The sequence below is a fragment of the Trachypithecus francoisi genome, unplaced genomic scaffold (genome assembly GCF_009764315.1).
Source record: "Trachypithecus francoisi isolate TF-2019V2 unplaced genomic scaffold, Tfra_2.0 Lachesis_group12, whole genome shotgun sequence".
Lineage (NCBI taxonomy): Eukaryota > Metazoa > Chordata > Mammalia > Primates > Cercopithecidae > Trachypithecus > Trachypithecus francoisi.
In genome coordinates this window covers 70,491,121-70,516,723 of record NW_022681457.1, presented here as the reverse complement: position 1 = coordinate 70,516,723, position 25,603 = coordinate 70,491,121, and the positions used below count along the sequence as shown (strand labels likewise).

General features: G+C 40.1%; 1 protein-coding gene and 1 non-coding gene across 3 annotated transcripts in view; one reads left to right on the top strand and one right to left on the bottom strand.

Annotated features, from left to right (window-relative positions):
- Window positions 1-25,603, bottom strand: part of NDC1 (NDC1 transmembrane nucleoporin) — a 69,139-nt gene that overhangs the window by 26,986 nt on the left and 16,550 nt on the right. For both annotated transcript variants that reach the window (XM_033226308.1, XM_033226309.1), the window contains exons 6-13: window positions 24,404-24,512; window positions 14,430-14,481; window positions 12,392-12,527; window positions 11,148-11,240; window positions 8,979-9,060; window positions 5,718-5,873; window positions 1,675-1,920; window positions 1,464-1,579 (exon numbers count right to left, since the gene is read on the bottom strand). In XM_033226308.1, the coding sequence (XP_033082199.1) occupies window positions 1,464-1,579; window positions 1,675-1,920; window positions 5,718-5,873; window positions 8,979-9,060; window positions 11,148-11,240; window positions 12,392-12,527; window positions 14,430-14,481; window positions 24,404-24,512 (990 nt within the window). The remainder of the gene's footprint in view (window positions 1-1,463; window positions 1,580-1,674; window positions 1,921-5,717; window positions 5,874-8,978; window positions 9,061-11,147; window positions 11,241-12,391; window positions 12,528-14,429; window positions 14,482-24,403; window positions 24,513-25,603) is intronic.
- LOC117094006 lies at window positions 15,009-15,112 on the top strand. The gene has a single exon (XR_004441346.1). It is a non-coding gene; the product is annotated as a U6 spliceosomal RNA (small nuclear RNA).

Genomic DNA, 25,603 nt, shown 5'->3' with positions numbered 1-25,603 from the left:
TTCCTTGGTTTCCTACCCACCTCAGAGGCTGCTCCTCAGTCTCCGTGCTATTCTTCATCTCCCAGACCTTTAGTCACTGGAGGGCCCTTTTCTTGGATATCTCTTTTCTTTTGTATCTACATTCAAGAGTTTGCATCGAGTCTCATGGCTTTGAATACTATCTATACTCTAAAAACTTCCAAAGTTACATTTCTAGCCCAGAACTTTCCCCTACACTACTGCTATATGCCTAATTTCTTACTCGGTATTTTCACCTGGTTGTCTCATAGGTATCTCAAAATTGGCATGTCCAAAATCAAACTCCTGATTTCCCTCCCCTCACCTCTATCAAATTTCCTTCTCCAGAAACATCAGTAAATTCCAACTCAATAAATTGCAACTATATTATTCCAGATCTTCAGGCCAAAAACCTTAACAGTTAACACTATTTCTAGTATACACCACAACCAAACCATAAGCTAATCCTATTCCATCTACCTTAAAATACATACCTAGACCTTGACCACATCTTACAGCCCCCACCACAACCACTCTGGTCACAGATACCACCATCTCCCACTAGATTACTGCAACAGCCTTAACTGAGCTTCCACACCTACCTTGCAAGAGTTTAGTGCCAACACAGCCCCTAGAGTAGCACTTTCAAAATGTAAGTTATATCATATCATTCTTGTGGGCAAGACCATACAGTGGCTTTCCATCCCACTCAGAGATGAAGCCAGTGTTTACTACAGCCAATGGACCCAGTGAGCCCTGGGTGCCTGTTACCTTTCTGATCTTATCACCCACTTACCACTCTCCCCTCACTTACTCTGCTCCAGCCACACTGGTATCCACATTGTTCTTCACACAAGCCAAGTCCATTCCCATCTCAGATCCATTGGGCTGCTCCCTGCCCTCCCTTCAGGTCTCTGATCAATCATTGCCTTATCAGTGAGACTTCCCCTTATCACTCCACATAAAATGATACCCACTCCCCTAGGAATTCTCTATCTTCCTTGCTCTATTTTTCTAGATAAGACTTAAGACATTTCAAATGTCTTCCTTCTTATGCATATTTTCCATATCTTGAATATGACCTACTGAGATGCATCTTACAGTCAATAGCATGTCATGGTTTAAGGTATCATTTTTTTCTTAATAGTACATAAGTCTTAAAATTAATGATATTTTATATTTCAGAGAAACAGAATATAATACATTTGCTTACTCACTGATTTCCCCTCACTCGAATGTAAATATTACATGGGCAAGGACTCTGTTTTGTTTGCTTTTTTCCCAGTGCCTAAAAGTATACCTTGGATAATATAAAGAACTCAAATATTTCTTACATCAGATAATTCACAGATTATCAGGTTAAGCCATATGAAATTACAATGTGTATAGCTCAAACCAGTCAAATACTGGCTGTTTCATTTGAGTCAACTTAAGCAAATATTCATCCTATAACCATATCATCCTACCTGTTCACGTTTATTCTGAATCCATGAATAAATCACACTGGGCTGTCTCATTGTCTTACCCTCAGCACTAATAGAGGTAGATGGAGAAGGATTAGAAAATTCAGGCATTTGCTGATCTATTTTTAAAAAAGAAAAGGCAAGATAAGAACTTAGGCTGTCTGATCCTCTGCAACTATGACATTTAAAATCTTAGAAAATATATAATTCTCACCAGAAGCTGATGTCCATAATCTTGGCCCCCTTCTTATTAGCTGAGGACTTTGCGGTGACCCATAGCAAGTGTTTACATCAAAAATTCCAGCCATCCGATTCATTACACTAGAGCCAAATGGGGTCCCAAGGGGACTCACAACATCAGGTGTAGATAATTTTGAAGAAAACAGTGATGTTTTAACTAATGGTGGCACTGAAGGCTGGAGCATCTGGCTAGATTTTGGTGTCTGAAAAGTAGTTTCTTCTGTAAAAGAACAGATCCAGTGCTGAAGAGGCAATCTGATCCAAGCAGGCTAGCAGCAATGCTTTCAAATTTTACACATACCAAATTTTTGTTTAACGCATTTACCCAAAGCTCAGTAGATTGTTTCCATTTAGGATTACAGTCTCAAGATTCAGATTTTACTACTGCAATTCAAGCTCCACTCCAAGAGCTTTATACATCTTCTTCTGTCAGACTGATATAGTCTCTCTTGTTTTTTTTCCCCCTCCATGAATATCTTCATCTTCAAGGTCAGTTTATCTAACTTTAAGCAATTTTGAATGAACTCATCAGTTCACATTTTATTTCTAATTGGCAACATTAATTACTGCATTAGAATCCATCCAGTTTTACTGCATTACTATTTTAAGTATTACTTGACTGACCAAACAAATCTATATTGTGAACATATACAGGAAAAAAATATTAACCTTACCCCATTTTCTCCAAAGTTTTTTCCTTTCCTTTCCTTTTTCTTTTCCTTTTCTTTTATTTGAGTCAGGATCTTGCTCTGTAGCCCAGACTGCAGTGCAGTGGTGTCATCTCGGCTCACTGCAGCCTCAAATTCCGGGGCTCCAGCGATCCTCCCACCTCAGCTTCCTGAGTAGCTAGGACTACAGGCACACGCCGCCATGCCTGGCTAATTTTTTAATTTTTTGTAGAGACAGTTTCGCCATGTTTCCCAGGTTGGTCTTGAACTCCTAGGCTCAAGGAATCCTCCTTCACTGGCCTCCCAAAATGCTAGAATTACAGGCATGAGCCACCACACCTGGCCTGAAAGTTCTTTCAAGTTAACAAAAGTCACACCAAAGGCTAATTTGCCCAGAATATCTATAAATCTGATCTGTAAACAACTTTTTCAAGTCATCTTATGATTCTCCAATTTAGTAATAGAGTCTGTTATATAAAAACAAAGGAACTTTTCTTGCCACTCCAGCACAAACCACAAAAACAAATACACAGCATTAGGATTCCATCTTCTTTTTTTTTTGAGATGGAGTCTCACTCTGTGGCCAGGCTGGAGTGCTGTGGGTGGCACAATCTTGGCTCACTGCAACCTCCGACTCCCTGGTTCAAGTGAATCTCCTGCCTCAGCCTCCCAAGTAGCTGGGAATACAGGCACGCACAACCATGTCCAGCTAATTTTCCTATGTTTTAGTAGAGACGGGGTTTCACCATGTTGGCCAGGATGGTTTCGACCTCCTGACCTCATGATCTGCCCGCCTCAGCCTCCCAAAGTGCTGAGATTACATATGTGAGCCACCTCGCCCAGCTGGATTCCATCTTCTTAATAAAACTACCATAAGAAATATAAGAAATTAAAAATCCCAAGTACCAATTTTCATTATACGACTTTTCTCTCTCTTTTTCTTTTTCTTAAGAAGGAGTCTCATTCTGTTGCCCAGGCTGGAGTGCAGTGGCATGATCTCGGCTCACTGCAGCCTACACCTCCCGGGCTCAAGTGATTCTCCTGCCTCAGCCTCCTGAGTTGCTGGGACTATAAGTGTGCAACACCACGGCCAGCTAATTTTTATATTTTTAGTAGAGACGGTGTTTCGCCATATTGGCCAGGCTGGTCTCAAACTCCTGACCTCAAGTGATCCGCCTGCTTCAGCCTCCCAAAGTGCTGGCTGGAATTACAGGTGTAAGCCACCACAACTGGCCCATTATATGACTTTTTAGAATTAATGGAAATTAGAAATCTTTGAAAAATTAATTTAAAAATTAAGACAGGCCGGGCGTGGTGGCTCAAGCCTATAATCCCAGCACTTTGGGAGGCCGAGACGGGCGGATCACGAGATCGGGAGATCGAGACCATCCTGGCTAACACAGTGAAACTCCGTCTCTACTAAAAAAACACAAAAAAACTAGCCGGGCGAGGTGGCGGGTGCCTGTAGTCCCAGCTACTCGGGAGGCTGAGGCAGGAGAATGGCGTAAACCCGGGAGGCGGAGCTTGCAGTGAGCTGAGATCCGGTCACTGCACCCCAGCCTGGGTGACAGAGTAAGACTCCATCTCAAAAAAAAAAAATTAAGACTGGAGTTTTTAAGAGTTTTACAATTATTCCTCAAAAACGGCTGAGTGATGGTATATGACAAAAACTTACAATAATGAATGCTCCATATTTGATCAGACTCATGATCTACCCAACTCAGAATTACAATGATCTTTCTAACATGCTAATTTGATGGAACTAGCCTATTCAAAGTTCTCCAATGGCTCCATATCCCTAGAGAATAAAATCTAAATTTTTTTTTGTTGCAAACAAGGCTTCCTTTCATCATCAAACATCATCTTACCCAATCAGACTCCTTTTCGACAGATTTCCTTTTGGCAGTTATACTGCATCATTATTTGTGTGCCTTCCACTAAAAGGTCAGATCCAAGAGTGTTTTTCATCTGTGATTCCCTGGCTTCTAGCACACTGCTTGGTACGCAGTAGGAATTCAATAACTATTTGTTGAATAGAGGAATGCTGATCTGAAAGTTGATTAACATCTGAAACACTCTCAAACCTTTGAAAATTTGACATGTGTGAATTTATTTAAATCATTTTTCATATGTAATCTATTTGTTTTGGGGCTATGACCCCACCAGAGTAATGACTTTGAAACTCGATGAGTTTGCTTTGATCCATATAGTGATTTTTTAGTATCAAGATTAGTTGCCAATGTTTAAAAACTGAAAGACTTCACCTCAAAATTTTGAGATTTCAGGCTTCTCTTTTTTAAAAAGACGGGAAGTTCACAAATGGGATCCAAAGTCCCATACGGGAACAATGAAGCAGGGCTAACCAACAGCTTCCCCCCTTCAGATGAAGCCTGTCCTGGCAGGTTCACCACTGTCCTCACCCAGCCAGTTTCATCCATTTTCACTAAATGCCTGGCTCCAAAACACGTGAAACATTAAGTCCTTTTATCAGTCTTACATTCACAGATGTCTTCTACTTAAGGGATTTGGAGACAGGTTCCTCCACCTCTACTTCCTCTCAGCTTTTGTCTTTTAAATGGAGGGGGTACTAACATTATGCCCCACTCCCAAATCACCCAATCGTCTCAGCTGCTCTTCCCTGGGACAGCAACTTTTTGTCTCTAGGCTACTGCAACCAGAACAGCATCGAATATTATCTGCGAAAATTCACCTGGCTTTGTACTAAAGTAAGCTGAAGTCTCCTATTTAATAGCCATCATTTTGATAGTGTTTTTAATGCGAACACCACACTGCACTTAATTTGTTTCAAATTTATCAATGAAAAACTGCACATACTTGGAGTGTACAATGTGATATCTTGGGCTTAATTTTTTCAATCTACAATGATATCCAGGTCTTTTTTTTGGTTCAGTATGAGATGCCATGTTGGATCAATCTTCCCTAAAAATATACACCTCACACTCATATAAATATCCTTAGATTAACTACGGTCATCTCTCCCTTTTTTTTTTGAGACAGAGTCTCGCTGTGTCGCCAGGCTGGAGTGCAGTGATGCAATCTCAGCTCACTGCAAACTCCGCCTCCCCAGTTCAACCTGCCTCAGCCTCCTGAGTAGCTGGAACTAAAGGCACATGCCACCACGCCCAGCTAATTTTTGTATTTTTAGTAGAGATGGGGTTTCACCATGTTGGCCAGGATGGTCTCAATCTCTTGACTTCGTGATCCGCCCGCCTCGGCCTCCCAAAGTTCTGGGACTACAGGCGTGAGCCACCGAGCCCAGCTACTACGGACATCTTTCTTAGGAAATAAAATGTAAATGTCTTCCCCTCTTAGTAGTCCTAGGGATTACCTGGAGAATTTAATTTCTTAGGTTCCACTGGGTAAGATGAGGACACTCTCCCATTCGTAGCAGCAGCTTCTTGATAGAGAACCAGTTTCTGAGTCATACCATTTAAAAGATTCAAACACTCCCTTGAAATGGCTGTCCAATTGTGGGGATGTCCACCTAGGAGGTCCAAACACCAGCTTTTAAAATGTAAATAATCTTACATTCTCCTCTTGAAGTGGGGGAAAAGGTCAGTAAGAAATTCTACTTTATGCTTTGCATCAGGACCCACTTTTCTTAGTGAAGCTACTGTTTATGCTCACGACATCTAATACACAGCAGGAGTTCAATGAATATCTGAATGAATTAAGTTTCCCAAAAGTCTACAAGCAAAAACTTGTTATTTTACTATTTTACCACACACATACCAAAAAAAGAAAAAGAAAAAAAAAAACCTCTCAAATTGGTCGCTAAAATAAAGCCAAACACTAGATCACAGGTTGAGTGAGAAAGGCCAGGGTTACCTCACTAGCAGTATTAAACAGATTGCTATGACTGTGAACAATGAACTAAGACAACGAACACTAGGATGTCCAATGAGATGCACCTCTATGGTCCCCAGTGACCTCTAAACTGTTGTGCCTGACCCCTGGGCTTCCTTACATTTTCACGTATATAATAGCCCCTATTTGCTGTTACATCTGTAACTCATTAATAATGATCACACTTCACACTCAGAGAGCTTACAGATCTATTATCTTATTATTTAACTTAAACTACTGTGTCCTATTCCTTTAAAAATTCCCTTATTTCTCATAGGAGATCTTTGTCTCCTAGAGTTATTTTATAAAAATCAAGCAAGGTTCATTATGCATAAATAGCAGAGAAGTCCACTGAAAACTGGCTTCCCTATCCAATGTGCCAAATGATCATTCCCTCTTCACTTGGATCTCTCCTTAAACACTCCCCTCACTGTACAACTCAGAGGGAATACCACTTAACCTACAAACACACACGCACAATACTCTATCACTAGGCCTCAGGATATTTTGTACTACTGTAATTTGAGTACACTAGGAACTGTGTAACCATCCAATTAAATTTTTGTTTGTTTGTTTTTGTGATGGAGTCTTGCTCTGTTGCTCAGGCTGGAATGCAGTGGTGGGATCTCAGCTCACTGCAACCTCTGCCTCCCAGGTTCAAGCAATTCTCCTGCCTCAGCCTCCCGAGTAGCTGGGATTATAGGTGTGCAACACCATGCCCAGCTAATTTTTGTATTTTTAGTACAGACAGGGTTTCACCATGTTGAAACTCCTGACCTCAGATGATGCTCCCACCTCAGCCTCCCGAAGTGCTGGGATTACAGACATGAGCCGCACCCAGCCAATTAAATTTTATTATGTGCTAGAATGCACACTCTCTGGCAGAGCAAATGCCACCCTTTTATGGTTTACCTGAATCTCTGGTAAAAAAAACATTTAGAGTACAGAATTCCTAGGTTAACTCAAATCTGATAGAAAAGGATTGTTATAGCTAATTTTCCACAGTATCAGTTCTGGGTTTCTCATGCTACTAAAAGGAGAGTGGTTCCAGTCAATTATATTTTTATATAACTGGATTTTATTTCCATATAACATTTAACTGTAGAAGGTTTATTATCTGGTGTTTTATCTGGTAATTCGCAAGCTTGGCAAAATGCTGAAGAAATCATTAAAAAGAAGATGAAAAGCTGGATGGGTGTACTGGCTCACACCTGTAATTCTAACACTTTGGGAGGCCAAGGCAGGAGAACTGCTTGACCCCAGGAGTTCAAGGTCAGCCTGGGAAACACGGCAAGACTGTGTTTCAACAAAACTTTAAAAAAAATTAGCCAGGTGTTGTGGTGCACACCTGGTGTGCACCTATAATACCAGTTACTTGAAAAGCTGAGGCGAGAAGATCATATGACCCCAGGAGTTTGAGGTTACAACGAGCTGTGATCATGACACTGTACTCCAGTCTGGTGATACAGTGAGACTCTGTCTCTTTTTTTTTTTTTTTTTTTTGAGGCGGAGTCTCGCTCTGTCGCCCAGGCTGGAGTGCAGTGGCCGGATCTCAGCTCATTGCAAGCTCTGCCTCCCGGGTTTACGCCATTCTCCTGCCTCAGCCTCCCAAGTAAGCTGGGACTACAGGCACCTGCCACCTCGCCCAGGTAGTTTTTTGTATTTTTTAGTAGAGACGGGGTTTCACCATGTTAGCCAGGATGGTCTCGATCTCCTGACCTCGTGATCCACCCGTCTCGGCCTCCCAAAGTGCTGGGATTACAGGCTTGAGCCACCGCGCCCGGCCTGAGACTCTGTCTCTTAAAAAAAAAACAAAAGAAAAGCTACCCAGGTTCTGTTTCCCACCGGTGCCTGGGACTGGACTGTTTTCCCTCTAGGAACAACAGAGAACTGGCAAAGTCACAGTCTTGAACAACATGGCAAGAACAGTGGATAAGTGTTTCAGAGCTGCTGAGAGCATCCTTGAGTCACCATCAAATCTAGTTTCTTCCTAATTTTTTTTAAAGGGAGGCAGAGTAGCATAGCAGAAGGAGGAGTCCTATACATGGAGCCAAATGACAGGACTCTTATTCCAATTCTGACATTAACTTTATTTAAGTCAATCTCTGAGACTTAAATCTCCCATCTAGAGATTAGACCACCTAATTTTTAAGATCCTTCATAGCATTAAAAGTTTTAGAATTCTTTTTTGGGGTGGGGAGGGGGACAGGGTCTCACTTTGTCACCCAGGCTAGAGTGCTGGGGCACAATCTTGGCTTACTGCAGCCTCAACCTCCTGGGCTCAAGCAATCCTCCCAGCTCAGCTCCCCAAGTAGCTGGGACTACAGGCACATGCTACCATGCTGGGCTAATTTTTTGTATTTTTTGTAGAGAAAGGGTCTTACCATGTTGCCCAGGCTGTTCTCAATTTCCTAAGCTCAAGTAATCCACCTACCTTGCCCTCCCAAAGTGCTAGGATTACAGGGGTGAGCCACTACGCCCAGCCAAACTTTTAGAATTCTTAAACTGTGTTTTTCTGCCCTAAAATTGTTAATGTACTGCATAATTTCTTCAGGTTAAGGAAATGAAGGAGCTGAAGGAAATAAACGCTTAAGTTGTGTAAGATTTAATTCAATACTTCATTTAATGGACTCACCGACGTCTGATATTTTATTAAATACATCATTCTCACCAAAAACTTGAAGTGAATTACTTTCTACACACATATGTCTAATCAGGTCTATTACTTTTAGCAATACCTGACCTGGTTGGCTGAGGCTAAAAACTTCTTGTCTTCGTGAAGGAGAATATTGAGAAAGCAACATCAGGTCCTGCAAGGCTAAATACTAAAAGGGGGAGAAAACATATATTATTTAATTTTTTTTAACCTCTACATAAAATCTACTTGGGTTCATCATTATATATCCAAGGGGAAATTAATTAAACTTTTTCATGAAAAAAAAAAAAAATCTCAGAACCATAACCTTCCTTTCTAGCCTTCCAGAACTTTCCTGCCTCTACCCTCCCTACCTACAACAAGTTCCAGCTACAAGGAACTACAGAATTCTCTGCGCTCTTTCCTATCTCTGTGGTGGGAAACTGAAACATCACTTCCTCCTGGAACTTTCCCTGGTTTCCCTCACACAAACATACACTCACACAGCTCTTGACCATGGCACTAACATCATGTATTGTAATTGAATGTTTATTGTCTCATCTGATTCCACCCACCAAACTGTGCGGCCCACAAAAAAATGGAAAATCTTGCTACCACATCCAAAGGCAGTGCCTAGCATGTGATACCTATTAATTTTTTTTCTTTTTTTTTTTTTTTTTGAGACAAAGTCTCACACTGTTGTCCAGGCTGGAGTGCAGTGGCGTGATCTCGGCTCACTGCAAGCTCCACCTTCCGGGTTCAAACGATTCTCCTGCCTCAGCCTCCCAAGTGGCTGGGACAACAGGCACACACCAGCACACCCAACTGATTTTTGTATTTTTAGTAGAGATGGGGTTTCACCATGTTGGCCAGGCTGCTCTCGAACTCCTGACCTCAAGTGATCTACCTGTCTTGGCCTCCCAAAGTGCTGGGATTACAGCACTTTGAGACATCATGCCTGCCTGCCCTATCACTTTTTTTTTCTTTACTGAAAATTTTCATCTTTTCCCAGGCAAACCTCTTTACTCACCCTTCAAGACACCATCCCTCTCTGAAGTTTTCTATTATTGGTCCGAAGCAGAGTAAGAGGTCCCAATGTACTTGCCACAGTACATTTTAATTATTTTGGGTGTCTGTATTTTCCACTAGGCTGTGCTATGTCTTATTCATCATTCTACCACAAACAACTAGCAGAGACTGATGTACCATCAAATAAATATTTGGTAAATAACCAAATGAGTAACTGATACTTTTAAGTTTATCTAACAAATTAGTTATAATTAGTATTTAAAAGTAATTCAATTCATTTCCTTATTTGTTTATAAATTCTTTAGAGTGTGATCAAAACTGGGTTCTAACTACATTCTTTTAGCATTTCTGTTTGTTTGTTTAGAGATGAGGTCTCACTCTGTCACCCAGGCTAAAGTGCAGTAGCAGGATCACAGCTCACTGCAGTCTCCAACTCCTAAGCTCAAGGAATGCACCTGCCTCCACCTCTCAAGTAGCTGGGACCACAGGCATGTACCACCATGCCATTCAACTAATTTTTAAATTTTTGTTGAGATGAGGTCTCCCTACGTTTTCCAAGCTGGTCTTGAACTCCTGGGCTCAAGTGATCCTCTCACCTCGGCCTCCCAAGTGCTAAACACCACACTCAGCCTCTTTTAGCTCTTTCTAAAGGACCTTTTAACAGGATCACACATATTGTAGATCTAGCTTAAAATTTCAACTTGCAAATTCAATCTAAACCATTTATGCTTAGATTGATTTGTAAAATTACTGCAATTTCTTTAAATTCTTGATTGTAATTAGTTTTAGGATCATTACCAGCAATTCATACTTAAGGAGAGCTCACCGAATATCTATACATTACTAAGCACTATCTTTGATCACAAAAGCCAACTAATACTACAAGAGTGAAAGCTTTGATCCAGTGATCAAAAAATCAATAATATTTTGTTATGCTATCATGAACTGTTTGTGAGAAGTTAATGTAGATGACTGCACATCACTGTATTTTATGCTTGGAAATATTCTGTTTCTGAATATAGAATTAACTAGCTTACACACATAGACTGTACTGTGCACCTGCATTTTAGTCACTTGGAATGAAAATTGAAAAAACAGACAGCATTAGCAAGTAAGTGATTTTTATCATACCAGTACGGGAATATTACAGGCCCTCAAAAAATACAGCTACTTAAATATGCTAAATATTAAGTTTATTGAATAAAGTTAGAGATAACTGTGTGAAGATAAGAAACACAGTATTGGTACCTTTATGATGGGGGGAGGATTGCTATTTAACACTTTTGGAAGGCACTCATCTGACCCTTCTGCAAATGGTGGTTGAACAGGAAACACATGAGCCTATCAAATATAATTAAAAACCAAAAATGATTATTTTCATGATCATCTTACATTCAATAAGCATGCACAAATTAAAACTTCTTATAAAAATAGACAGCACAACCAAACTGACATATTTCGTGCTCCTTGCAAAGACAGGTTAAAGTGACATAAACCCAAATACACAATTTTTTTTTAATGTTACTTTCCCAACTTTACTAGACTCTGGTTCTGAGTAACAAAAACCAATTTCACAAACAAGGATTCTCTGAAGCCACTGAAGAATACAAACCTACACAGATGGTAAAATAAAACAGAAACACTAATTTTCTAAGACAAACACTTGGATGATAAAAACAATGTGATTCTCAATCACTTAAAAAGATTTCTGTGGGAATTATCCAGAAGCTCACCTCAATTTCCAAAATCATTTCTTTAATATAAATTTTAAAACTTCCCTTCAGAAAACAAGTATCTTGGCTGGGTGTGGTGGCTCACGTCTCTAATCCCAGCACTTTAAGAGGCTGAGGGCAGATCACTTTGAGGTCAGGAGTTAGGGACCAGCCTGGCCAACATGGTAAAACCCTGTCTCTACTAAAATTTAAAAAAAATTAGCCGGGCATGGTGGCACACGCCTGTAGTCCCAGCTACTCGGGAAGCTGAGGTGGGAGAATCACTTGAACCCAGGAGGCAGACATTGCAGTGAGCTGAGATCAGGCCACTGCCCTCCAGCCTGGGTGACAGAGTGAGACCCTATCGCAAAAAAAAAAAAAAAAAAAAAAAAAAAAAAAACACTTACTGCCGCATATTTAAATATTTTAATAGTAGCTGTGCCAATGACATGGAAAATTAATTTAAAATTCAAATCCATTTAGTATGTACTCAGTAGAGAAATGGAAGCCCCCAGAAGACAACTAGGATGTCAATAAAGCATAGTAGTCCATTCAGTTTAATTTCCAAAAATTAAGTGAATATCCACACTGTTCCTCTGAAAAAAAAAATACCACATAAATGGTGGTTACAAATGATATGGCCCCAATAGTCTCAGAAGAGAGACCAAAAATCAACTTAGGGAAATGGTTTTGGGCGTGCTGATCAGTGTGCTCTGCTAAAAATCAACTGTGCACTCCAAAACACAAAAGTATTAACAAAAAGTATTTTAAAAAACATACCTCTGTGGCATAGATTTTGAAGAGTATCCATGAGATATACCAAGTCATCAGGAGAAAGACACCACACAGCCAGACATGGTAGAGTAGTGAGAGATTTAAGAGGCCACTCACTGTGTCAAGTGGCCTACGAACCTGCCTGTGAACGCAGAAATTACTATTAATCCTCTAGGAAAAATGCAATCTAAATACTAACACACTTAAGTCTCCACACTGAGACATAAATATTATTTCTAAATAACAATGTTGACAGACTCCTCTCCTTTGGAACCTTTGTAGAGCTCTTTCCCTAATACTTTCTTATAAGGTACATGAGGGAGCTTTAAGGAACGCACAGACCTAAATTGGGACTACAGTTTCTTGTGTCAAAAATCTTCAATGACTTTTACTATGAAGGAAGAACGAGCTAAGCTTATAAGCCTTACTACGAGCAGCTGGATGAAAGTTTATTATTGTTGCTTTGTAGTCTAAAACCTCAAAACCATTAAACATGACTAGTACCTCTCCTGGACCAGATTTCAGCTTTATCCTTATGCCCTATAAACCACAGATTCGTAGTCATTAAAAGCACATGCTACTAAACAATGTTAAAGCAATTTAAGATATTCTGTTAGAATGCTAAGTAAAGCTAATGCTGCCATCTTTCCAAAACTTTGACTAGATCAATTGGCAAAGTTATTATAATCCTACAACCAGCATTGTGAAAACCAGGATTGGAACCTGACTCTGCTATTTCTAAGTGTTGTGATTAGGTAAATCACTCCACCCATCCCACCCTCGGTTTCCTCATCCACGTAACAGTGGCATAATCTCTTCATTCTTCCTCTTAATCCTATCACAATTTTTAAAACAGCTTACATTAGGAGTGCCCAGTACAGTGCTTGACATTCGCTGGGGGAGTCAACCAATGATGAAGTTATTTTTAACTTCTAAGTAAACATTTATGAGGCCCTGACATAAATGAAGGACAGAGTATCAGGCACTCAGCCATACCCACAAAATGTTTTTTGAGTGCAAGGAAGAAAAAAATATTGTTAAATTTCTATCAAATGCCATTATTACTTTTCTCTTTCCATTTCACCTAGTTTAAAATCTGGGCTAAAACAATAAATGACTCATGTATTTGGTTTCATGCCTAGCAATTAAGCAGAAGACAAAACTGAATTTTGCCTAGAAACTTTGAAAAGTGAGAAACCGTAATATCTCTTAAATACCATGCATGTCAATATTCCCACTCCCTAAAGCTGCTATTAGTGAATTTCATATATGAAACAAAAACCCTTACAATGGAATACACAATAAGAACAAACACCAAGAGAAACTGACTTTTATTCAGCAAATACAACAGATTAAACCTTTATGTGCAAAGTGCATAGAGGATAACTAGAACAATATACACCATTGCTGTCACTCGACTGCCACTTGTGACCTTCAACTAATCACCTGACCTTGCTCAATTTTGGTTTCCTCATAGGCTAAATTAGAACAATGCAACAGCATTGGTATATATCATGAGACACTAGAGAACGAATGATTGTTGGGGAGAAAAACAAAACAGAGCCCTGGACCATGCAACTCGAGAAATCCACTTTTGTATAGTATAAAAGCTGCATCTAAGAACAATTATCATTGCTTACTTCCACAGACAACTGGGTGAGTGGAGACAGAGGAGGAGACTTTTTCATTTTATACCCTATTATTACTATTATTTTCTTTTTGGACAGGGTCTCGCTCTATTGCCTAGGCTGGAGTGCAGTGGCACAATTATAGCTCACTGCATCTTTGAACTCCTGGGCTCAAGCGACCCTCCTGCCTCAACCTCCCAAGTATCTGGGACTACAGGCATGTACCACCATGTCCTGCTAATTTTACCCTTTTATACACCTTTGGAATTTTAAACCATATAAACTATATGTATTCAAAAATGAATACAATTTTTAAAAAATGTTAAAGGCAAAATCTAAACAAAATATCTGGAAAATAGCTAACATCTAAGAGAATGGAAACAGAGTTAAAATTAGACTTTTTATGTATCACTTACTCATCTATGTGAAGGTTCATAGCAGTGCTAATCCAAGCTTTGGGAATATAGCCTGAGGGGAAAAAATACCAAGCTATGAACATAAAAAGTTATAAAACAAGTTTTAGTCAAGCTTTAGACTATAAGGTCAATGACAGGGCCACATAAACACCAAGACCTCAGTCAAAATGTTAGACTGATTAAGAATTGACAGCAGGAAAGACAGTACTTACTAACACAGGCAGTTTGCTTTGCACAGTTCTGATATATACACATTTCAGTTGCCACGGTTTAGTTAAAAAATACCAGTCACCCAAAAATATAGTTCAAACTCTAGTTACTGTGGTATATTAACTATAAGTGACTGCAAATAGCACTTTTAAGTTTTCAGTATGCAAATCAGTATGTAGTTAACAGATGCGCACTATAATCTGTGACCCAATCCCATCAGTTCTCTCAAGGTCTGTTGCTGATTGGTCACTTGGATCTGTTATTCAGTACAGACACGGACAGCAAAACATGTAGTTGTGTTGCCTCCTTGTTTCCCATAATAAATCCAAATGATACTTTTAAAAAATGAATAGCGAAAACAGGGAAGTAGTGCTTGTTTCAGCAGCACATATACTAAAATCAGAATGACAGAGAGATTAGCATAATCCCCGCACAAGGATGACATGCAAATTCATGAAGCCTTCCATTAAAAAAAAAAAAAAATGGTTTTAATAAAAAAAAGAAACTGGCAAAAAAAAAAAAAATCAAAGTGCAACAAAGAAATGAAAAGTGATAATGCTGAAAACGAAACTTGAATCGAACATAAATGAAGTTATAAGAGAAAGAGCAAATCATGGAAATGATCATAGTCACTAAATTAGCCCAAATATACAACTCTAGAGGAACAACCAGGCTGACTGTATGTAGTAGGTTAATACATTACAATGAGGCTGGGCATGATGGCTCATGCCTATAATCCCAGTACTCTGGGAGGCCAAGGTGGGAGGATCACTTGAGGCCAAGAGTTCAAGACTAGCCTGGGCAACACAGCAAGACCCCATCTCTAAAAGAAAAGAGCCGCTACCAATCATCATGGCGGATGGGTAGCAGGACTAGATTGCAGCTCCACACAGGGCAGCTTGCAGAAGCTCGTGTTGTGATTTTTAGCTCCAGATCGACTGCAAGAACAAACCAGCAATCCCAAGAGGACCCACAGACCCTCTGAAGGAAGCGGACTGCTCCTGAGGAACCAGGAAACACCCCAAATACTGTGAGTGCCCCAACTGTGGAAGTGGAAAAGGAAGACCCTCCTCTCCTGAACACACACCCCCACTGGAGAAGCTGAAGGTCTGTTTGCGGGAGAAGTTTCTGACCTTACCTGGAGTTGAACCAATTTAGAGAGTCAAGAGAAATACAGGGGTAGAGGAAGCAGCAGAAAGGCCCTGGGAGCTTGCTGCGTTCCCTAGCAGGCCATTCCTGCCTGGCACCACAGGGATTCATCAGAAGGGTGACCAGAGGAGCAGGGGGTAAAACTCCACAGGGGGAAGGAAATCTCCAGCTGAACTCTAACAATTTGAATGGGGCAAGAAGCCTCCTGGCCAGAACCTGGGGAAGGGGGCAAATCTAATGTGCAGACTCCACAGGCAGGCAAGAACCAAGCTCTTTTCTCTCCCAGCTGGGAGGTGGGTAGTCCAGGGCAAGTTTTCAAGCCCATCTCGCCCTCCACCTGGAAACAGACTCAGGGCTGTTGTGGGGCAGTGGGAGTGAGACTGGCCCTTTGGTTTGCATGGGACCTGGGTGAGGCCTGTGACTGCCAGCTTTCCCCCACTTCCCTGACAGTCTGCATGACTTGGCAGAGGCAGCCATAATCCTCCTAGGTACACAACTCCAGTGACCTGGGAATCTAACCCCCATTCCCCACAGCAGCTGCAGCAAAACCTGACCAAGGAGTGTTTGAACTCAGACTCGCCTAGCCCCACCCCCACCTGATGGTCCTTCCCTACCGGAATACAAAGGACATATAATCTCAGGAGTTCTAGGGCCCCACCCACTGCCAGTCCCTCTACACACTACTACAGCTGAGGTTTTCTGGAAAGCGCCACCTCCTGTAGGAGGCCCAACCAGCACATAAGTAGAGCATTAAACCATCAAAGCTAAGAACCCTCATGGAGTCCACTGCACTCCCTCGCCACCTTCACTGGAACAGGTGCTGGTATCCATGGCTGAGAGACCCAGAAACAGTTCACATCACAGGACGCTGTGCAGACAACCCCCAGTATCAGCCCAGGGACTAGTAGACTCACTGGGTGGCTAGACCCAGAAGAGAAACAACAATCACTGCAGTTCGGCTCACAGGAAGCCACATCCATAGGAAAAGGAGGAGAGTACTGCATCAAAGGAACACCTCGTGGGACAAAAGAATATGAACAACAGCCTTCAGCCCTAGACCTTCCCTCTGACAGAGCCCACCCAAATGAGAAGGAACCAGAAAACCAACCCTGGTAATATGACTAAACAAGGTTCTTCTACACCCCCAAAAAATCACACTAGTTCACCAGTAATGGATCCAAACCAAGAAGAAATTCCTGACTTAACCTGAAAAAGAATTTAGGAGGTTAGTTATTAGGCTAATCAGGGAGGGACCAGAGAAAGGCGAAGCCCATTGCAAGGAAAGCCAAAAAATGATACAAGAAGGGAGAAATATTCATAGAAATAGATAGCTTAAAGAAAAAACAATCAAAAATTCAGGAAACTTTGGACACACTTTTAGAAATGTGAAATGCTCTGGAAAGTCTCAGCAATAGAACTGAACAAGTAGAAAGAAATTCAGAGCTTGAAGACAAGATCATCAAATTAACCCAATCCAACAAAGACAAAGAAAAAAAGAATAGGAAAATATGGACAAGGTCTCTAAGAAGTCTGGGATTATGTTAAGCGACCAAACTTAAGAATAATCGGGCCGGGCGCGGTGGCTCAAGCCTGTAATCCCAGCACTTTGGGAGGCCGAGAGGGGTGGATCACGAGATCAGGAGATCGAGACCATCCTGGCTAACCCCGTGAAACCCCGTCTCTACTAAAAAATACAAAAAACTAGACGGGCGAGGTGGCGGGCGCCTATAGTCCCAGCTACTCGGGAGCCTGAGGCAGGAGAATGGCATAAACCCGGGAGGCGGAGCTTGCAGTGAGCTGAGATCCAGCCACTGCACTCCAGCCCAGGCGACAGAGCGAGACTCCGTCTCAAAAAAAAAAAAAAAAGAATAATCGGTGTTCCTGAGGAAGAAGAGAATTCTAAAAGCTTGGAAAACATTATTTGGGGGAATAATCAAAGAAAATTTCCCTGGCCTTGCTAGACCTAGACATCCAAATACAAGAAGCACAAAGAACACCTGAAAAATTCATCACAAAAAGATCTTTGCCTAGGCATATTGTCATCAGGTTATCCAAAGTTAAGACAAAGGAAAGAATCTTTAAGAGCTGTGAGACAGAAGCACCAGGTAACCTATAAAAGAAAACCTATCAGATTAACAGCAGATTCATCAGCAGAAACCTGACGAGCTAGAAGGGACTGGGGCCCTATCTTCAGCCTCCTCAAACAAAACAATTATCAGCAAAGAATTTTGTATCCAGCAAAACTAAGCATCATATATGAAGAAACATACAGTCTTTTTCAGACAAATAAATGCTGAGAGAATTCGCCATTATCAAGCCACCATTACAAGAACTGCTAAAAGGAGCTCTAAATCTTGAAACAAATCCTGGAAACACATCAAAGCAGAACCTCTTTAAAGCATAAATCAAACAGGACCTATAAAACAAAAATACATGTTGAAAAGCAAAACCAAAAAGCAAAAAAAAAAAAAAAAAAAGTACACAGGCAACAAAAAGCATGGTGGATTTGATGGTACCTAATACTTCAATACTAACATTGAATGTAAATGACCTAAATCCTCCACTTAAAAGATAGAGAACTGCAGAAAGGATAAGAACTCACCAACCAACCATCTGCTGCCTTCAGGAGACTCACCTAACACACAAGGACCCACATAAACTTAAAGTAAAGGTGTGAAAAAAGGCATTTCATGCAAATGGACACTAAAAGCAAGCAGGGGTAGCTATTCTTATATCAAACAAAACAAATGTTAAAGCAACAGCAGTTAAAAGAGACAAAGAGGGACATTATATAATGTTAAAAGGTCTCGCCCAACAGGAAAATATCACAATCCTAAACTTATATGCACCTAACACTGGAGCACCCAAATTTATAAAAAATTACGAATAGACCTAAGAAATGAGATAGACAGCAACACAATAATAGTGGGGGACTTTAATACTCCACTGACAACACTAGGCAGGTTATGAGAACAGAAAGTCAACACAGAAACAATGGATTTAAACTATACCTTGGAACAATGGACTTAAAAGATAGATACAGAACATTTCATCCAACAGCCACATGCAACTTTGTGTAGTTCCATAGAATGTGTACTTTGAGAATACACATTCTATTCAATAGCACATGGAACTTTCTCCAAGACAGATCATATGATAGGCCATAAAACGAACCTCAATAAATTTAAGAAAATTGAAATTATATCAAGCACTCTCTCAGATCACAGTGGAATAAAACTGGAAATCAACTCCAAAAGGAACCTTCAGAACCATGCAAATACATGGCAATTAAATAATCTGCTCCTGAATGAGCACTGGGTCAAAAACGAAATCAAGATGGAAATTAAAAAATTTATCGAACTGAATGACAATAATGACACAATCTATCAAAACCTCTGGGTTACAGCAAAGGCGGTGCTAAGAGGAAAGTTCACAGCCCTAAGCACCTACATCAGAAAGACTGAAAGAGCACAAACTGACATTCTAAGGTCACACCTCAAGGAACTAGAGAAACAACAAACCAAACTCAAACCCAGCAGAAAAAAGGAAATAACTGAGATCAGAGCAGAACTAAATGAATTTGAAACAATAACAACAAAAATACAAAAGATAAATGAAACAAAAAGCTGGTCCTTTGAAAAGATAAATAAAACTGATAGACAATTAGCAAGATTAACCAAAAAAGGGAGAGAGAAAATCCAAATAACCTCACTAAGAAACAAAACAGGAGATATTAACAACTGACACCACTGAAATACAAAAGATCATTCACAACTACTATGAACAACACCTTTACGCACATAAACTAGCAAACCTAGAAGAGATGGATAAATTCCTGGAAAAATACAACCTTCCTAGCTTAAATCAGGAAGAATCAGATACCCTGAACAGACCAATAACAAGCAGAGAGACTGAAATGGTAATTTTAAAATTATCAACAACAAAAAAAGGCCAGGACCAGATGAATTCACAGGAGAATTCTACCAGACATTCAGAGAAGAATTGGTACCAATCCTTTTGACACTATTCCACAAGATAAAAAAGGAACCCTCCCTAATTCATTTTATGAGGCCAGCATCACCCTAAAACCAAAACCAGAAGGGACATAACCAAAAAAGAAAAACTACAGACTGATATCCTTGATGAATATTGATGCTAAAATCCTTAACAAAATACTAGCTAACTGAATCCAACAACATATCAAAAAGATAATCCACCATGATCAAGTGGTTCTCATACCAGGGATGCAGGGATGGTTTAACATACACAAGTCAGTAAATGTGATACACCACAAAACAGAATTAAAAGCAAAAATCACATGATCATCTCAATAGATGCAGAAAAAACATCCGACAAAATCCAGCATACCTTTATGATTAAAATTCTCAGCAACACTGGCATATAAGGGCCATACCTTAATGTAATAAAAGCCATCTATGACAAACCCACAGCCAACATAATACTGAATGGGGAAGAGCTGAAAGCATTCCCTCTCAGAACTGGAACAGACAAGAACACCCACTCTCACCACTCTTCTTCAACCTAGTACTGGAAGTCCTAGCCAGAGCAATCAGACAAGAGAAAGAATTTAAAGGCATCCAAATTAGTAAAGAGGAAATCAAACTGCCACTGTTTGCTGATGATATGATCGTTTACCTTAAAAACCCTAATAGCTCCTCCAGAAAGTTCCTAGAACTGATAAAAGAATTCAGTAGGCTGGGCGCGGTGGCTCAAGCCTGTAATCCCAGCACTTTGGGAGGCCGAGACGGGCGGATCATGAGGTCAGGAGATCGAGACCATCCTGGCTAACATGGTGAAACTCCGTCTCTACTAAAAAATACAAAAAACTAGCCGGGCGATTTGGCAGGCGCCTGTAGTCCCAGCTACTCGGGAGGCTGAGGCAGGCGAATGGCGTAAACCCAGGAGGCGGAGCTTGCAGTGAGCTGAGATCCGGCCACTGCACTCCAGCCCGGGCGCGAGACTCTGTCTCAAAAAAAAAAAAAAAAAAAAGAATTCAGCAAAGTTTCCAGCTACAAGATTAATGCACACAATCAGTAGCTCTTCTATACACCAAAAGTGACCAAGCGGAGAATCAAATCAAGAACTCAACCCTTTTAGAATAGCTGCAAAAAAAAAAAAAAAAAAATACTTAGGGGTATACCTAATCAAGGAGTCGAAACAGCTGTACAAGGAAAACTACAAAACACTGCTGAAAGAAATCACAGACAAACAAATGGAAACACATCCCATGCTCATGGATGGGTAATCAATATTATGAAAATGACCATACTGCCAAAAGCAATCTACAAATTCAACACAATCTCCACCAGAATACCACCATCATTCTTCACAGAATTAGAAAAAACAATTCTTAAATTCATATGGAATCAAAAAAGGGCCCACATTGCCAAAGCAAGACTAGGCAAAAAGAACACATCTGGAGGCATCACACTACCTGATTTCAAACTAACTATAAGGTCATAGTCACCAAAACAGAGTGGTACTGGTATGAAAATAGGCACATAGACCAATGGAACAGAATAGATAACCCAGAAATAAACCCAAATACTTACAGCCAACTGATCTTTGACAAAGCAAACAAAAACATAAAGTGGGGAAAGGACTCCTTTTCAACAAATGGTGCTGGGATAATTGGCTAGCCACATGTGGGAGAATGAAACTCGATCCTCATCTCTCACCTTATACAAAAATCAACTCAATATGGATTAAGGACTTAAACCTAAGACCTGAAACCATAAAAATTCTAGAAGATAATGTTGAAAAAAACCCTTCTAGACATTGGCTTAGACAAAGATTTCACGACCAAGAGCCCAAAAGCAAATGCAATAAAAACAACGATAAATAGCTGGGACCTAATTAAAGAGCTTTTGCATGGCCCAAAAAAAAAAAAAAAAAACAGTCAGTAAAGTAAGCAGACAACCCACAGAGTGGGTGAAAATGTTCACAATCTATATATGTGACAAGGGACTAATATCCAGAATCTACAACAAACTCAAACAAATCAGTAAGAAAAAAACAATCCCATCAAAAAGTGGGCTAAGAACATGAATAGACAATTCTCAAAAGAAGATATACAAATAGTCAATGACATATGAAATGACAAATGGCAAATGACATATGAAAAAATGCTCAATATCAAATAATCAGTGAAATGCAAATCAAAACCACAATGCGATACCACCTTACTCCTCCAAGAATGGCCATAATCAAAAAAATAAAAAACCAGTAGATGTTGGCGTGGATGCACTGAACAAGAAACACTTCTACACAGCTAGTGGGAATGTAAACTAGTACAGTCACTATGGAAAACAGTGTGGAGATTCCTTAAAGAACTAAAAGTAGAACTACCATTTGATTCAGCAATCCCACTACTGGGTATCTACTCAGAGGAGAAGTCATTATTCAAAAAGGATACTTGCACACATATTTACAGCAGCACAATTCATAATAGCAAAATCGTGAAACGAATCCAAATGCCCATCAATCAACGAGTGGATAAAGAAACTGTGGTGTGTGTGTGTGTGTGTATATCTATATCTATATAAATATATATATATGAGATAGAATACTATGCACGTAAAAAGGAATGAATTAGCAGCATCTGCAGTGACCTGGATGAGACTGGAGACTATTATCCCAAGTGAAGTTAACCCAGGAATGGAAAACCAAACATTGTATGTTCTCACTGATATGTGGGAGTTAAACTGAGGATGCAAAGGCATAAGAATAATATAATGGGCCAGGCGCGGTGGCTCAAGCCTGTAATCCCAGCACTTTGGGAGGCCGAGACGGGTGGATCACGAGGTCAGGAGATAGAGACCATCCTGGCTAACACGGTGAAACCCCGTCTCTACTAAAAAATACAAAAAACTAGCCGGGCGAGGTGGCGGGCGCCTGTAGTCCCAGCTACTCGGGAGGCTGAGGCAGGAGAATGGCGTAAACCAGGAGGCAGAGCTTGCAGTGAGCTGAGATCCGGCCACTGCACTCCAGCCCAGGCGACAGAGCGAGACTCCTGTCTCAAAAAAAAAAAAAAAAAAAAAAGAATAATATAATGGACTCTGGGGACTTGCAAGGAAGAGTGGGAGGGGGATGAAGGATAAAAGACTACAAATAAGGTGCAGTGTATACTGCTTGGGTGATCGGTGCACCTAAACCTCACAAATTACCACTAAGGAATTTACTCATGTAACCAAATACTACCTGTACCCCAATAACTTATAGAAAGAGAAAGAAGAAATATAAAAGAAAAACAATACAGTGAAGTATTAACAGTAGAATGACAATTATAAGAGCTATGTAGAAATGGACTATATAAACCACAAGTGAAAAAAATAAACAGGATGGCCTATACACAGTGAGAAGAATTTTATAAAATATATATCCATAGAAAATATAGGATCAGAAAAAGTTATAATCTGAAAATAGTATCTCTGAAGGTCGGATTTCGTTTAAATTATTACGTGTTGCTAACAAGATTAATGTTTTCACCTTGCACTATTCATGATACTAAATAATAAACTGCATTTTTGTGCTTAATAATCATGTTAATAAATGCCACAAGTTTCCTTTACCAACAAAATATTTACATCGTATTAGTATCGAGTTACGAGTTATAAAAAGGAGTATGTCATTTCTAGACAGAGTAATGACCAAATGATGCACAGTATTTTTTCTTTCTTTAAAAAAGAATGCATTTGTTTTTAATTGTTTTTAATTAAAAAAAAAAAAAAAAAAACTATAACATAAAATTTACCATCTTAGGCCAGGCGTGGTGGCTCAAGACTGTAATCCTAGCACTCTGGGAGGCAGAGGTGGGCGGATCACCCGAGGTCAAGAGTTTGAGACCAGCCTGACAACAGGGTGAAACACCGTCTCTACTAAAAATACAAAAAATAGCCAGGCGTGGTGGTGCACGCCTGGTAGTGGTCCCAGCTACTTGGGAGGCTGAAGCAGGAGAACTGCTTGAACCCAAGTGGTGGAGGTTGCAGTGAGCCAAGATCGTGCCATTACACTCTAGCCTGGGTGACAGAGCGCCAAAAAAAAAAACAAAAAAAAACAAATTTACCATCTTAGCCATCTTTAAGTGCTCAGTACAGTAAACTATATGCACATTTTTGTGCAACAGATCTCTAGAACTTTTCATTTTGCAAAACTGAAACTCTATACCCACTGAACAACTCCACCCCTTCCCAGCTCTCTAGCCCAACAACCACCACTCTGTTTTCTAAGAGTTTGACTATTTTAGATACCTCATATAAGTGGAATAATACAGTATTTGTCTTTTTGTGACTGGCTTATTTCACTTAGCATAATGTCCTCAAGGTTTATTCATGCTGTAGTACATAACAAGATTTCCTTCTTTTTAAAGGCTAAACAATATTTCATTATAGGTATATGTCACATTTTCTTTAACAATATTTTCCTAAATACATACGACTAAATACATTCTCTTTGACAATTTAAACAACGAATCAGCTAGGCTAATCACATACCTATAAATGTAGAAAACACACAAACACAAGAATGACTTTGTAACTGACATTTTCTGGGTTATGAGATAATATATCACTGTATCAAAAAACAGAAATTCTTACCAAGAAAATAATATAAAATGCAGAAATTTCTAACCAGGAACAGTGATTCCACACAACTGTGTTTAACTAGTAAAAGCAGAGATCTCCTAAAACGCAAGAACTTGTATTGCTGTGAGGGAAAAAAACCAGAATCAAATGACACGTGCAAATCAAATGATACATGCAATAACATCTTAAAGCAAGCACTTAACTGTAACAGTCAGTCTACATAAAAAACATAATTATTGTACAAGAAGACAAAGGGTATTGCAGAAGCAAAAACATCAACTATTTTAGATGTTAAAAAATTTAATATTTATATTATTCAACATCTCACTGATACAAAATGAGAAATAAGAAAATTAACCGTATCGGCCGGGCGCGGTGGCTCAAGCCTGTAATCCCAGCACTTTGGGAGGCCGAGACGGGCGGATCACGAGGTCAGGAGATCGAGACCATCCTGGCGAACACGGTGAACCCCGTCTCTACTAAAAATACAAAAACTAGCGGGTGAGGTGGCGGGCGCCTGTAGTCCCAGCTACTCGGAGGCTGAGGCAGGAGAATGGCGTAAACCTGGGAGACGGAGCTTGCAGTGAGCTGAGATCCGGCCACTGCACTCCAGTCCGGGCGACAGAGTGAGACTCCGCCTCAAAAAAAAAAAAAAAAGAAAATTAACCGTATCAATCCATACTTGGTACTAAACACTATGGAGATGAAGAAAGTACAAGAAACACAGTAACAACAGCAGTTAACATTTTTTTGTTGCTTACCATGTACCAGGTACTGCCCTAAGCACTTTACATATTTGAATTCATTTAAACCTCCTAAGAACCCTATGAGGGAGTTTTTACTACTACCCTCATCTTAGAGATGAAGAAAACAAGGCACAGAGAGATTAAATAACAATCAATGTTATCAGCCAGCAAAAGGAAAATCTGAGCTATCAATCCAGGCAGGCTAGCCTCAGAGCCTCCAATCTTAAAAATAATGCATACTGCCTTTGCACTAAATTTTTAAAAATGCTGTTTGCAGAAAAATGGGAGGCAGTGAAGAAGATACTAGCCTAGGAATAAAGAATTGTGAGTTCTAGTGCTCCCTCTTTCTGTACAACCCTCAGTAAGCCATGCCTCCTCTCCATGTGAAAGATAAGAAAGCTGAACCAGCTAAATAGCTCCTTAGTGGGAACCTGAAAATTCTAATGATTAAGACAGGGGTGCCTTA